This window comes from Anomaloglossus baeobatrachus, chromosome 1, assembly GCF_048569485.1.
Source record: "Anomaloglossus baeobatrachus isolate aAnoBae1 chromosome 1, aAnoBae1.hap1, whole genome shotgun sequence".
Taxonomy (NCBI): domain Eukaryota; kingdom Metazoa; phylum Chordata; class Amphibia; order Anura; family Aromobatidae; genus Anomaloglossus; species Anomaloglossus baeobatrachus.
Window position 1 is genome coordinate 787,959,397 of NC_134353.1, and position 16,396 is coordinate 787,975,792.

Consider the following 16,396-nt stretch of genomic DNA (forward strand, 5'->3'; position numbering starts at 1 on the left):
GAGATATGGAGCCTGAAAGTCAAAACTTTAAAACATTGTTACTCTTTTTCTCGTCAGTGTGCATCAAACTCTAAAATTAATTAACCAAAATGGTAAACTTCGTAAAGATGAAAAAACCAAAACACTAAAGAAGTCTTTTCATAGTCACCACACCTTCCTTAAAAAATAAAAACTGTTAAAAATGTCCATAGCCCAAAATTGGAGTCTGTTCACCGCGCAAAAAAAAAAGCCCTCATACAGCTTCAATCAATGGAAAAATGAAAATGTTATGGGTCTCAGGAACTGATGCTTACAAGCAAATCTAAAAAAAAAATTTTTTTTTTCATCACTTAAAAAAATATCTTTGGAGGTTTGGTATCACCCTAATCATACTGACCATAAAAACCCTGTATCCAAAAAAACCCACAAACAATGGATATACTGCATTGTTTTGACTGTTTTATCTCGCTTAAAATTATTTTTCTAGTTTTTCAGTACATTGTATGGTGAAATAATGCCAACAATTGTCCATTAATTAAAATAAGCAATAATAAATAGCCTAGACTTCTCAGGATATCTTAAAAAACCCATCAAGAAACGACTGGCATATAATACAAAATAAAAAAGTTACGGCTCTTCGAAGGAGGGGAGGGAAAAACTCAAACATAAAAGTGAAGACTGGCTGTGGCGGAAAGGGGTTAATGAGTATATCATGCAATGACAACCTGTTTTATTACCAAATGTTATTACAAGGTTGTAATTTTAAAGACTATAGGTTTGTGTTTATAGGAAAACCATGTGGTTCAAAGAGAGAAGAAAACCGTATCATTAGGCAGAAAATTCGACCCAGACTTATGCTATGGATTGAACTAATTTTTCCCATCAGTTTTACAGACTGGAGTCACGTAGACATTTTTTTATTGGCCGTAAATAGTACACTCTGTATTGAGTATTCTTCTGTACAAGATGAGACAAAAGGAATCTTTATTCTGGTGTTATTTAGGCATATACATCCACATTGCTTACCTTTTCTGCTCTTTTCCCCTTGTAGGAAAGTAGAGTCCTTCGGACAGTCCCTCTTTTGGCAGCTTGTCTTCCTGAAGACAAATGTAAGGTCTTAATTGGCCGGCGTTTTGGAGAAGAAAGGTAAAAGTGCAATTTCCATTCTTAGTGGAAAACAGGTTGTCTTTTATTTTTGTTGAGGAAGATAACATTTTATAATGCTGTGAATAATTACACTAATAGCAATACAGTATGATTTCTAAAACCTTAAATAATTGATTTTTTTTGTTATTATCACAAAGTTTTACATTCAGATATCATAAATCTATTTGGCACATATCAAGAATTTTTTTTTAACCCAGAGGTGACAAGGTCAGCTCAAAACGGCATAGAAAAACCCCACTCCATAGAATATGTTAAAGCAGGAGAAGCAGGAGCTTATTGGTCATTAAAACATTACCTTTTATTAAATACACACATTGATGGTAAAAAGACAATCAGACAATGTATCATATGCATACAGATATACAGTAGAGGACAATACATATGGATAGATGGTGGGTTGAAGGTCTATCTGTGCAGAAAGTAACCGGGTCTATACAGAAATGTTTGGTAGTTAAATCACAGTCAGAAAAGAACCATAAAGCATCTATTCCCACAATTAAGCGTTGGTACAGATACGTGAAACGCGCACCGGGGGTATTGTCCTGGGGTCCTGACCTGTGTACCTCTGTGCTGGCACTTGCACATTCATTGAGTATGCTTACTACTTGATTTTTGAATCGTCTACATTACATTTGTGACCATCAAAGATCAATGTTTTAGTCACCAATAAGCTCCCAATTCTCCTGCTTTAACAAAGTTTTCCATTTGTCTTGCTTGATTCACAATGAGCAAATGTGTCTTCTGGCTTCAGTTACCCTCCCCAGGTGTGGCGCTGCATCTCCTCTGCTGTCCTGGGCTCTGCTGTCACATTCATCCCTAGGAAATCCACTCACAAATCTAAATATTGGGAGTTTGCAGGAAGAAGCCAACTAACTTCTATACTAAACTGTTATGACACCTATATATGCAGAAGGTCATACTTGAAGAAATCCCGTAACTTCTTCAGAATTTTAAAGTAATAGTTTAACCAAAATTTGTTTACCTAATCTCTTCTAATTATCCATGTGATGTATTGTAAATTTAATAAAATGCTTAATGATTTCCATCTTCTGCAGTTTCCACCACTGCTCCAAACCAACCTAACACACTCAATAGTTTTGCAAACTCACACTCTGTCTGTGATGTGGGGTGGTTTTGCTTTCTAGCTAAAAGTGTATGAGACTCAAAATGAAGTTCTATAGACTTACAGTAAGAACGTGACTTCTGGCCACACACAAACCCCTGCCTTAAAGGGAACCTTTCAGGTGCAATATGCACCCAGGACCATGAGCATTTCTGGATACATATTAGTAATCCCTGCCTAACTGTCCCTGCCTGCATACACTAGCATAGATAAAGAGATCTTTAGAAAAAGTATTTGAGTGCGGGGACTAGTCCCAAGGGTGTTTCTCCCCTTAATTATTTGGCCCACATAGCACCCTAGCATGTCCCTGTGGGCATACTAACATGCTAATGAATCTGCAGAGACACCGCACACACCTCACTGTTCATGGCGGCCGGCGGAGGATGGAAGCACACTGGGCATAATCTGGAGTCCTCAGCACTTCCGGTCATGTGCACTGTACCTTACTAAAGCCGGAAAGCTTACACCCGGCATCAGTTTAGTGTGCATGATCGGAAGCCTCGGGTACTCTTTATCATGCGCACTGCGCATCCATCCTCTGCCGGCAGCCATGATCAGTGAGGTATGTGCAGCGTCGCTGCATATTCATTAGTATGTTAGTGCACTCATAGGGGTGTCTAGGGTGCTATGTGGGCTGACTAGCTAAGGGGAGAAACTCCCGCGCTCATTACCATACGATAAAAGATCTTTAGAAATACGTTTTCTAAAGATCGCTTTATCTATGCTAGGGTATACAGAGACGGTTTGGCAGGGATTACTAATATGCCCCCAGAACTGCTTGTGGTTCTGGGTGCATGTTGCACCTGACAGGTTCCCTTTTATCAGTTAGGGCGTGCTCACATGAGTGTATAACTCGGACAAGTGCTGTCCGATGTTTTGTCGGATAGCACTCAGTCCACTGTTTTTCTAAGGGGTAGTGCCGACCATTGTTTTTTTTTAGCAGCATGCTGCAAGTGACAGCACAATTCAGATTGTGCACAACCATTCAAGTCTATGGGTGCGTGGAAAACATCGGACTGCACTGTGATGGAATTCCGATTTCTGATTTTGTGGACTCTCAGAATGGAGAAGATGGATACATTTTGTTCTCCATCTTCTCCTCACCTGTGCTATGATACTCAAATGCAAGAGAATCGGATCACACTAAGCTGACACTTGGAACAAACTCTGATCAAAGTATCATTTGCATAATCGATCCGAATCACTCAGTGACAGAATCTATGGTCATATGAACGCAGCCTTAGTCTGTTTTCAGGTCACATGGGCCAGAAGAAGACCAGAATGGTGCTGAAATTTGGGTAATATGACACTTTGTATTTTAAGACATTTAGACCTCATTCACACCTCATTATTTTTGCATCAGTATTTGTATGCCAAAGCTAGTAGTGGAAGTTACAGAGAAAAACTATAAATTGAAAGATTAAGGCTGGGGCCACACGGGGACTACTGCGATCCACTTGCATGACACTCGGCTCGTGCTGGCAGTACAGCAGAGCCGAGTGTCATGCGTGTGTCCTTGCACCTGAGGTCCGTTCGTGCGAGCAGACCTCAGCTGCGGGGGGCGGGCCGGCACTGAGGAGGGGCGAGAGGGATTTCTCTCCCTCTCTCCTGCGTAGCCGGCTATTGCCATTCTCGCACTGCACTAGCGGTACACCGGTGTACCGCGAGTGCAGTGCGATTTTTCTCTCGCCCCATTCACTTGAATGGGTGCGAGAGAAAGAGTCTCGCATTACAATCGCAGCATGCTGCGATTGTTTTCTCAGTCCGATTAGGGCTGAGAAAATAATCGCCCATGTGTGCTGACACACAGGCTAGAATTGGTCCGAGGGGAATGCGATGTTTTATAGCACTCCACTCGCACTGTTTTTCTCGCCGTGTGGCTTAGGCCTGACATCTGTTCTCTGTTTTGGAGACAATCCAATACTGCTGAAATACTGATCAAAATTCTGATGTGTGAATGATGCCTTACATCACACTACACGAATAATTACGATGGACGCCCATATAGACGACATTGTACGTTGCACCTTTTTAATTGTTCCTTTTTCAATGCACTTTTCTAGTCATATAAACTCTTTACAAATTACTAAGGGCCAGGCACTAGCCTTTGCATTTTACTTTTCAACATAATTTATGGCCAGATATAATATATAGTGATGAGCGAATATACTCGGCACTATTCCTTACTCAGATAAATATTAAGGTATTCACAATATTTGTGAATAATGACAAAGTTAGAGGCAGGTGGAAGGTCCTTAAAAATGATTACAGGGAACTAGGAGAGAAGCTGAAGTCCAGGACCTCCAAGGTGGTGTTTTCAGAAATACTACCGGTGCCACGAGCGTCACTAGAAAGACAGCGGGAGCTTAGGGAGATAAATATGTGGCTTAGAAATTGGTGCAGGAAGGAAGGGTTCGGGTTCATGGAGAACTGGTCCGACTTCTCAGTCGGCTACAGGCTCTACGGTAGGGACGGGCTGCACCTCAATGGGGAAGGTGCAGCTGTGCTGGGGGAGAAAATGGTCAGACGGATGGAGGAGCTTTTAAACTAGGATCGGGGGGGAGGGAGGGTAGTGGAGCAAATAAGGGGATAGATAGAGCAGATAGAGACAGGGAGACGGTAGGGGTCAATGAAGGATTAGGGGGGGATGGGACATACAAGGAACGTAGGGAGGCTAGGAGTAATAAAGGTGTTAATAGGATTAAATGTCTACTGGCAAATGCAAGAAGTCTTGCAAACAAAATGAATGAATTTGAGACTCTTATGTCAACCATGGATTATGATGTGGTGGGCATTACGGAAACCTGGCTGGATGAAAGCCATGACTGGGTGACAAACATACAGGGTTATAGTACATTTAGGAAGGACAGGAAAGGCCAAAAAGGTGGTGGGGTGTGTATATTTATCAAATCTAACCTAAAACCTGTGTTGTATGATGACATTGAAGGGAACAGCAACAATGTAGAGTCAGTATGTGTAAATGTACATGGGGAGGGGAATAATGGAAAAATGCTAATTGGAGTTTGCTATAAGCCTCCTAACATACCTGAACAAATAGAGGGTGAAATGCTGGAACAAATTGAAAAGGCAGCTAATAATAATAATCGGGTTCTTATTATGGGGGATTTCAACTATCCAGACATACAGTGGGACATAGAATCTTCTGGTTCTGCTAAAAGCTGTAAGTTCTTATCTACCATTCAGGACCATTTCCTCTCTCAGATGGTAGATGAACCGACCAGGGGAGATAATTTGCTAGATCTGGTCCTGTCAAATAGACCGGATACAATTTCAAATCTACAGGTCCGGGAGCACTTGGGCACCAGCGATCATAATATGGTAAGCTTCAACATAATATTCAATAGAACATTTCAAAGGGGGAATGCTAAAACCTGGAATTTTAGGAAAGCTGATTTCAACAAATTAAGGGAAGAGCTTAAATGTGTAGATTGGGACAGAGTCATGGTAACTGGGGATACCGAACATAAATGGGGTAAGTTTAAGGATATACTGCTAGAGTCCTGTAAAAAACTTATACCCTCTGGTAATAAAATGTCCAGGAATAAAAAGAAACCACTATGGATAAATAAGACTGTACAAAGTATAATAAAACAAAAACAAAGGGCGTTTAACATCTTAAAGGCTGAGAATACAGAAATAGCATTGCAGGAGTATAAAGATATCAATAGGCAATGCAAAAAAGAAATCAAACAAGCAAAACTAGCTACTGAAACAAAAATCGCCAATGACATTAAAATAAATCCCAAAATCTTTTATAAATACATTAATGCCAAAAGGAAAACAAAGGATAGTATCGGACCCTTAAAATATAATAACAAGTTAGTTATAGAGGACAAACAAAAGACTGAGATATTAAATAGGCATTTCTCATCTGTATTCACCAAGGAACTGACTGTACCAGGGATCATTCAACAAGTGAAAAATCAAAGTCCACCACCCGATATAATTAATTTAACACAAGATGAAGTACGCCTACGTCTGAGTAAATTAAACATTGACAAATCCCCAGGGCCAGATGGCATTCATCCACGAATATTGAGGGAATTGAGCTCCGTAATCGACAGACCGCTGTATCTCATCTTTTTAGACTCACTTGTAACAGGGTTGGTGCCTCAGGATTGGAGGATTGCTGATGTGGTACCGATATTTAAGAAAGGTAAGAGGGTAGATCCAGGCAACTACCGTCCAGTAAGCCTGACATCAGTAGTATGCAAAGTTTTTGAGGGCATTTTAAGGGATGACATGCAAAAATATATTGCAGAAAATAATATGATAACTGACAAACAGCATGGATTCATGAAAGATAAGTCGTGTCTAACCAACCTGTTGGGGTTCTATGAGGGGGTAAGTGCAAACCTGGATATTGGTAATGCAGCTGATGTGATTTATTTGGACTTTGCAAAGGCATTTGATACTGTACCACATAATAGCCTTATACTAAAGCTCCAGAAGCAAGGACTAGGGGACACAATATGAAACTGGGTAAGGAATTGGCTAAAAGATAGGAAACAAAGAGTAGTCATAAATGCTACATTCTCTAAATGGGCTATAGTCAGCAGTGGGGTGCCGCAGGGATCTGTGCTAGGACCAATTCTTTTTACTCTCTATATTAATGACCTTGTGGATGGGATTGATAGTACAGTGTCAGTCTTTGCCGATGACACCAAACTATGTAGGATATTAAAAACTGACCTGCATAGTACAATATTACAAAAAGATCTGGATAAGATGTCAGAATGGGCAGATACTTGGCAAATGAGATTTAATGTTGATAAATGTAAAGTAATGCACCTAGGACGGAGTAATCCTATAGCTGCGTATACATTAAATGGAAGTAAACTCGGGACTACAGAACAGGAGAAGGACTTGGGTATTCTCATTACAAATAAGCTGAGCAGCAGCACTCAATGTCAGGCAGCAGCTGCTAAAGCAAACAAGATTCTAGGGTGTATAAAAAGAGAGATTAGATCCCGTGATCCCAACGTATTGTTACCCATCTATAAATCACTTGTAAGGCCACATCTGGAATACGGGATCCAGTTTTGGGCTCCACATTTTAAAAAGGACATTCAGAAGTTAGAGTCAGTTCAAAGGCGGGCAACTAGACTATTACAAGGAATGGAAGGCCTCCCATATGATGGCAGGTTGAAAAAGTTAGATATGTTTAGCTTAGAAAAAAGACGTCTCAGAGGAGATCTCATTTATATGTATAAATACATGTGTGGTCAATATAAAGGACTGGCACATAACTTATTTCTTCCGAAAACAATACTAAGGACCAGGGGGCACTCACTGCGAGTGGAAGAAAAGCGATTCCGACACCTAAATAGGAAAGGGTTCTTTACAGTTAGAGCGGTCAGACTGTGGAATGCCCTACCACAAGAGGTAGTAATGGCAGATACTATAACAGCTTTTAAAAAAGGGCTGGATGATTTCCTCAGTACACAAAACATTGTTGGTTATAAATGACTTAGTGACTAAATGTACAACTGGTGGAGGAAGGTTGAACTAGATGGACCTAGGTCTTTTTTCAACCTAAGTAACTATGTAACTATGTAACAATATTTGTTACTCGAGGAGCATTTTGGTATTCACGTCATGAGTTTCGAGTCCACTCCCTGCCTATTTAGCACCTGGTTTTCAGCCACGAAACATGCAGTGATTGCCTACCAAACACAGTAATGCTGTTGCCATATTTGCTACTGCTCTTATCATTAAAGTTCATGAATATTCACTGCTTCCCCCGCCCAGCCTTTGTATCAGTGTCCATGATTGGTGGCAGTCCTGCTTCCCCTGACCACCTTCTGTGCCAGTGTCTGTGATTGGTTGCCCTCACACTAGCTGTCTAGGTCCCCTGAGTAAAGTGTAAAAATAAATAAATGACGCAGGGTCCCCCATATTTTGATACCCAGCGCAGATACAGCAGACAACTAGAGGCAGCAAACCCAGTTGTTTACGTTATCTTGGTTGTGTTTCAAAATATGAGGAACCTCTTGTAGTTTTTTTGTTTTTTTAAAATTATTTAAATAAATAATTTCAAAAATAAATTGTGAGGTCTCCCCCAATTTTGATACCCAGCGGAGATAAAGTGGACAGCTGGGGGATGGTATTCTTAGGCTGGGGAGGCCTATGGTTATTGGGCCCTCCCCAGGATAAAAATAGCAGCCCGCATCCACCCCGGATTTGGCGCATTCATTAGATGTGCCAATCCTGGTGCATTTCCTGGCTTATCCTAATTGCCCTGGTTTGGTGGCAATGGGGGGTAATATAAGATATTAATGACAGCTGTGATCACAACTGTCATCAAGCCCAAGGTTAGTAATGGGGATGGGTCTATGAGACCCCCCCCCGATTACTTACCCTCTAAGTCAAAAGAAGTAAACACAAAACATAGTGAAAAATATTTTATTAAAAAACAATTTATTAGCTCCAATTTATTAGCCCCCAAAACATTCCGACGTAATCGACACAAAGTCCCACAACTATCCAGATTCTGCTACATCTGAGGTCGCAGTGTGCGGTAACATTAGATCACTGGAGTGTCAGGGGCACAGTGATGAAGCTGCAGCTGTGAGCGGGGATATCAGTGAGATCACATGAGGTCACAGATGTTGGTTCTCACGGTACCTCAGCTTGGACCTCAGGTGAATTAATTGAACTCAGTGATCTCACGTTAGGTAAGTCATTGAACTCAGTGTTCAATTACCGTATTAGGCAATGTGCACACATTGACTGTTTGATTACAGACATTTCTCCACCTAATCTGCAGCTCCTGGTAAACAATCACTCTTTATTCGCATCAAAACGCGTGCGTTAACAGTGCTGCTTTTTGCCATGAGATGCAGATTTGGTGCAGAAATGTCTGCAACCAAATACTGAACATGTGCACATCGCCTAATACGGTAATACGGCATTGAGTTCAATGACCTCACCTGAGGCGAAGTCATTGAGTTCACCTCAGGTCAATTCACCTGAGGTCGAGCTGAGATACCATGGGAACATCAGCTGTGACCTCAGGTAAAGTCATTAAACTCAATGCCGGATTACCGGATTAGGCATGTTGCGCACACTGATTATTTGGTTGCAGACACTAAATCTGCATCATAAATAAAGGATTTTTTTTGTTATGATTTATCCCTATTATTAACCTTGGGGTTGATGGACAGCTGTGATTTTTTGACACTTCACACAAATTCCGGGGCAGTTGTGCCTGCTATTTTTAGGCTGGGGAGTTTTAAGGCTAATGACATCTTGTATCCCAGTAGTAAAATGGGCCTAGTTCAGAAGCAACACCCTTGAGTCCTCTACCTGTGTCTGGGATGGAACAATTCTTTTTCTAGAAGTTCCTCTCTTTTGCGCCCTTTGAGTAAGGGATTCACTAAAATAGTTGGCTGCTCCCAAGAATCTGTCAAGAGATGTCCCTTGGGTGAAAGAAGATAAAATTGTTACCTTTATTGAAGCAAGCCCTACAGTTTGTGGAGGCCACTCAGTCTTTCCTGATTCAGGACGTATTGTATCATTCTATAGGCATTGAATCTCAGAATGCCAGGGACTTTAGAACAGTTCTGCTGTCCATGTACAGATTTGTTCAGTACTTGGAGGGGAGGAATGTCCAAGTCCCGACACTGACAGAAGATTAAAGTGAATCTGTCAGCAGGATTTCGCACACCAAACTATTTACATGTGCATGTATCTCTGTCAATGCTAAGTCCAGTAATACCTTTAAATGGTTTGTCTGTTCCTCCATGTTTCAGTGTTTAAATTGATATGTAAATGAAGCTGTACATCTGAAGCCTCCATCACTCCTGCTCGATTTCATCACCAGCACTGCTTCCTTCTGCTTGACTGACAGCCTCTATGCTGTGTTGTTGTAGGCAAAGGGGCTGTCAGTCAAGCAGAAGGTGTTGGCTCTTAAGTGGGGAATAGATCTGAAGTGGCAAAGGCTTCAGATCAAACCTATTCATTTGCATGTCAATTCAAAGGTTGATCTCTCAAGAACAGACTTGTTGTCTACAGGTATTACATAACTTGTCTTCTAAAGGGCTACATATACTTATAAATAATTGAAAAACTACCACGCTAACTGGAGTGAATGGGTAGACCTAAATTTAGGTATACAAATATGGAGACACAGCAGGGAATTAGTGAAATGTAAACTGATTTATTGTATAATAATTTAAGATAAAACACAAGGTTTAACATTATAGATAAAAACAAAACAAAAAACTTCTGCGTGGAGGTATTGTGGAGAGGGTCCTGGTGAGGAACTTAGGGACAGAAGGGGAGACTTGGGACCTGTTAGGAATACAAAATGACAGCAATGAATACAAGTAAACTGATAATAGGAATAATAAGGATCTGGGTTAAATACTAATTACCTGGTGGTTATGAACACAATGAGAATGAAAATGTAGAATTTGTGAAAATGACAAGAGGAGGAGAGAACAACTTTTGGTGTTTCACCTTTATGTAGGAACCTGTAAACCAAAGTAAGTAGATTAGTCTGTGTTGACAGTAAGCTCCACAATGTGGGAGCTTCCTAAAAGGGGGCGAGGGGGGAGGGGGAAACCTACCAGTACTGGTCTTTTGAGTGCCTGTGTATTTGCTTTTGGAGGCCTGATAGATTAGTGATATTAGGTATTTTTCTTATCACCACCGGTAACAATTGTATTCCTGTGGTTCATCTATTAATACTAATTTCAATTTACTAATATTTTTAGGACATTTTCCAAAAGTTGTTCTCTCCTCCTCTTGTCATTTTCACAAATTCTAGATTTTCATCCTCAATGTGGTGATAACCACCAGATAATTAGTATTTAAAGGGAACCTGTCATCAGAATTTTTGCAATTAAACTAAAAGAATCCCCTTCTGCAGCTCCTGGGCTGCATTCTAGAAATGTTCCTCTTGCTACTGTGCCCCCTTTCAGACCTAAATAAGCACTTTATAAAATCTTACCTTTTGGTATGCTAATGTGGTTTTATGGTCACGAGGGCGGGCTGTATTGCATCTGTTATTCGCCCTCCTGCTGCTGTTTGACGTCCCCCATCGCTCATTTACATATATGATGCCGCCACCCTCATGTAACGCAGTGCTCCCGAGGTCTCGCGCATGCCCAGTGGCACTGTCGCGGGACTGAGCATTGTGCAAATTGCGAGCGTTGGTGAGGTTATTGCGCAGGCGCGAGATTATGGGCGGCGTTGTGATGTCATCAGCAGCATCATCCAAGTACCCACCCATAATCTCGTGCCCGCACTTCTCCCTCTGACAGCACCCTTATGCGAAAGCGCTGGCCATATCATCCACGTTACCTATTACCGCGGGTATGAGATTATGGGCAGGTACTTGGATGACGCTGGTGATGACATTCCAGCGCCGCCCATAATCTCGCGCCTGCGCAATAACCTAATCAGCGCTCGCAATTTGCACAATGCTCAGTCCCGCGATAGTGCTACTGGGCATGCGCGAGACCTCGGGAGCACTGCGTTACATGAGGGTGACGGCATCATGTATGTAAGTGAGCAACGGGGATGGCGAACAGCGGCAGGAGGCGAATAACGGACGCAATATAGCCCGCCCTCGTGACCATAAAACCACATTAGCATACCAAAAGGTAAGATTTTATAAAGTGTTTATTTAGGTCTGAAAGGGGGCACAGTAGCAAGATGAACCTTTCTAGAATGCAGCCCAGGAGCTGCAGAAGGGGATTCTTTTAGTTTAATTGTGAAAATTCTGCTGACAGGTTCCCTTTAACACAGATCCACACTATTCCTATTATCAGTTAACCTGTATTCATTCCTGTCATTTTGTGTTCCTAACACGTCCCAAGTTTCCCCTTCTGTCCCTAAGTTCCTCACCAGGATCCTCTCAAAATACCTCCACACAGAGGTTTTTTGTTGTGTTTTTTATCTATAATTTTAAACCCTGTGTTTTATCTTAAATTCTTATACAATAAATCAGTTTACATTTCACTAATTCCCTGCTGTGTCTCCATATTTGTATACCTTAATTTAGGTCTACCCATTCACTCCAGTTAGAATGGTAGTTTTTCAATTATTTCTTCCTTTAGACAGGTTTACGCAGACCCTGCCAACTGCCTGCAGCTTTCATTCCCTTCCTACCACCATTTTTATATTTCACAGATTTTTTCAGTCCTGTGTCCTCTTCCTGGCATCACCTCCATACCCCAGAGTTAAGTATAGCCCTTTTCCCATTCCTTATAGGAGCGCTAGTGTCCATCTTTATAATTTTTATACTTATAAATAGTATGGGCGTGAAATCCTGCTGACAGATTCCTTTAACCTCCTAATGATGAATGATAGACATCATGAGCAGGTGTCAGTTCCTGCATCAGGACGTGTCTGTCATGAAGTTAAATTGTCACTGTGTGAAAACACACAGTGATAGCCCTGTGCCGACGACAGTCTCTGACAACTAACCGCCATGGAAAGAGATGCGGTTACCAATTAGAGTAGTCCCCGCTTTCTGATTGCTGTGATTGGTCAGTCAATCAGTGGGAGTTGCTGAAATATCAGCACTTTCCACACAATCACTACAGGAGCTCAGCTTAGCTGACAGTCAAGCTCCTGCAGAAACAGCCAGGGCTGGTGCAAGCACTGCCCGTGGCTGACTAACCCTCCAGATACCCCAACTGATAGCAATCACAGCATTTAGAAGGTTGCGAGAGGGAGGGAATTCTCTCTTTCACCGCCATCATTTGGTGCCGATTGTTGTCATGGCACCTGGAGGACAAACAATGACCTGCTGGTGTGCTAGGTATGGTGGCCTGTTAGACCCAGCCATATGCAGGGTTTAACAGGTGATCTGCCAGTGTAATCTGACAAGTCTCATGAATTGCAATGCTTGTCTATTGCAATGTATGAGATTAGTGATCAGAATAGTAAAAGCTAAAGTTCCATAGAGGGACTATTAAAATTATTAAAGAAAACCTCCTTCCGCACAAATGAAGAACAAAAACTATTACACCAAAAAAGAATATTTATGTAAAAGCAAAAATATACTACTAAAGTACACATATTTGGTATCACTGAGTCCAGAACTATTTAACCCCTACAGTAAACACAATATAAAAAATATTAAAAATGTGGCAACAAACTGTGCTTTTTCATCATAACATCGAAAAAAAAGTGGAATAAAACGAAATGAAAAAGACGAATAGAAATGAAAATGGTATAGCTGAAAACAACATCTTATTCTGCAAACAAACAAGCCACCATACAGCTGCATCAGTGGAAAAGTAAAAATGCCGTAGCTCTCCAAATATATTGAAAGAAAAACAATACAATACTTTTTCTATAAAATTGTTTTATTGTGTAAAAATGTCAAAACATAAAAAATTATATATAGGTGGTATCACTGTAATCATACTGACCTGAAAAATAAAACTGTCCCAACACTTTTACCACACATTATACCGCCTCCCCTCAAAGAAACCCCACCAAAAAATAAATTCTGAATTGCTGGTTTGTTAATTCTGGAACCCAAAAATCATAACGGAAAGTGACCAAAAAATTGTATGTGCCCGATAGTGGTAACAATAAATCATCAACTCATCCCGCAAAAAACAGGCCCTCATATGACTCTGTTGGCAAAAATATATAAAAAAAAAGCTCTCAAAATGTTATGATGTAAAAACTTTTTTTATAACACTAAAAAAACCCGTTTTTTTTATAGTAGCCACACATAAAAAAAACCCAATATAAATCTGGTATAGCTGTAATTGCACCGACCCCAAGAATAAAACAGTCTAATCACTTACACCACACGGTGAACAACAACAACATGAAAAATAATTATGCCTCCTAAAGATCACTGTAAGGCTCGACGCTCACATTTATCCTGTGCTCCACACTGAGCGCTTAAATTGGTGTTTTCATGTAAATTTCTTAAATACATAATTTAGATGGAAACCCAGACAGAAGGTTGCCTATGATGCGGCAAATAAAAACACTTTCGACTCTCTTTGATCTGTTCCCATCTTTTTAGGCGGGAATAAAAGTGCAGTTGACCACTTCTTTTTTGCACATCTTAAAAGCTAGACACTGCTGAACAGAAGTCACAGAGTCCACAGTATATTTGCTGACTCATCTGAATCACGTATTTTGTAGTTTTAAATGGAAACCCCGATGTAAGTACTCAGCGTAGACCACAGGATAAATGTCAACTGATCCAAAATGCTCTGTACCCCAACATAGCACTAGTAAAAGATTATACTCAACCCACAAAAAAATAAGTTCCCACTCAGGTTTATCATCTGTAAACAGAAATAATAAGGGATTTCCACATTACTGGTAGCACAAAGGCTCTGAAAATGTGCTATGGCTCCCCCCCACCCCCCACCAAAAAAAATTCCAGCAAAATCTGTGCTCCAAATGCTCTTCTCCCTTCTGACCCGACAGTGTGTCTAAACCACAGTTAGTTTCCACATGTTTGGCATTTCTGTAGAGAGTAGAATCCACTTAATTTACGAAGTGCAGTTCTCCATTAAATCAAACTGAGTACAATGTACTGGGCACTATAATGGCAGACTTCCATTTTCACTCTAACATTTATTCCTACTTGTCTCTGGAAAATACCTATTGAGCCAAAATCATCATTACACCTGTAGATTAATTCCTAAAGGGATGTGCTTTCCAAATTTGGGTTACTTGAGGGAAGTTTCTGCTTTTCTGTATATGATGTCCATTTTCAATTCTAGGAAACTCTAGCCAAATTGTGCTCCTTCCCTCCCAAGTTTCGCCTTGTGGTCAAACAGTACTGTACAGTCAGATATAGGGTACTGTCACGTTCACAACAAATTATGTAACAATTATGTAGTCATTTTTACCCATTTAGCCATGTCAAAATGTAAAATTTGGGGCTAAAACAACATTTTAGAGGTAAAATGTAATACATTGCCCAATGGTATAACAGTTTGTGAAACATATATGGTGTCAATATGCTCACTGCACCACTAGGTGATTTCATTAAGAGGTGTAGTTTATAACATGGAGTCATTTTTTGTGTGTGTGTGTGTGTGTGGGGGGGGGGGTTCTGCTGCCTGGCTCTACTTCCTTTCTGAGTTTTGCACTGTGCCTGAAAAGTAGTTTTTGACCATATGGCATATTGCCGTACTCAGGAGAAATTGCGTAACAGTTTTGTGGTCCAGTTTTTCTTGTTACCCTTGTGAAAATAAAAAATGTGGGCCATCAGCATCATTTCTGTTGAAAAGAACATGATATTTCATTTTCACTGCCCAGTATTATACATTTTTTCGGGGTTTCTGCTATTTTGGAACCTTGGCAGCTCTCCAAATGTGAAATAACGTCCGCAATCTATTGCAGACAATTTTGCACTCGAAAAATTGAATAACGCTCCTCCTCTTACAAGCCCTGTTGTGTGCCAAAACAGAACAGTACAACCCCATATGTGGTCAATCTCTGTACTCAGGAGAAATTGCATAGTGCATATTTTCCTGTAACCCTTTTAAAAATGAAAAGTTTGGGGCTAAAGCGTCTGCTATCCATTCAAGTTAATTTTGCATTCCAAAAGTCAAATGATGCTCTTTCCCTTATGAACCCTGTCATGTACCCAGAAAGTAGTTTTCCACCACACATTGGGCATCAGAATACTCAGAAGAAATTGGACAACAATTTGAATGATTCATTTTTTTTCTGGCTACCCTTGTGAAAATAAAAAAATTGGGGCTAAAGCAACATTTTTGTGGGAAAATCAGATTTGTTTTTTTATTTTCACGTTCATAGTTCTAAAATTTTGTAAAGCACCTGAAGGTTCAAGGTGCTCCCCAAATATTTAGAAACATTTCTTAAGGGGTGTGGGTTCAAATTTGGGGTGACTTGTGGGGTATTTGCATTATTTAGGCATTATTTAGGCACATCAGGGACTCTCCAAATATAACTATCTATTCCAACCAATGTTTTTTGTTAGTTCCAAAAGTCAAATGACGCTTCTTCCCTTCTGAACAGTACTTTTTCAACCACATATGGGGTATCAATGTACTGAGGAGAAATTGCACAGCAACTTGTATGGTGCTTTTACTCCTGTTATACTTGTGAAAATGCAGAATTTTGACTAAAACAACAAGCGTA

At 40.5% G+C, this 16,396-nt stretch overlaps 1 protein-coding gene across 1 annotated transcript in view; it reads left to right on the top strand.

Annotated features, from left to right (window-relative positions):
- Positions 1-16,396, top strand: part of DTWD2 (DTW motif tRNA-uridine aminocarboxypropyltransferase 2) — a 382,802-nt gene that overhangs the window by 216,381 nt on the left and 150,025 nt on the right. The window contains exon 4 of the mRNA XM_075341886.1: positions 1,031-1,125. Coding sequence (XP_075198001.1) covers positions 1,031-1,125 — 95 coding nt within the window. The remainder of the gene's footprint in view (positions 1-1,030; positions 1,126-16,396) is intronic.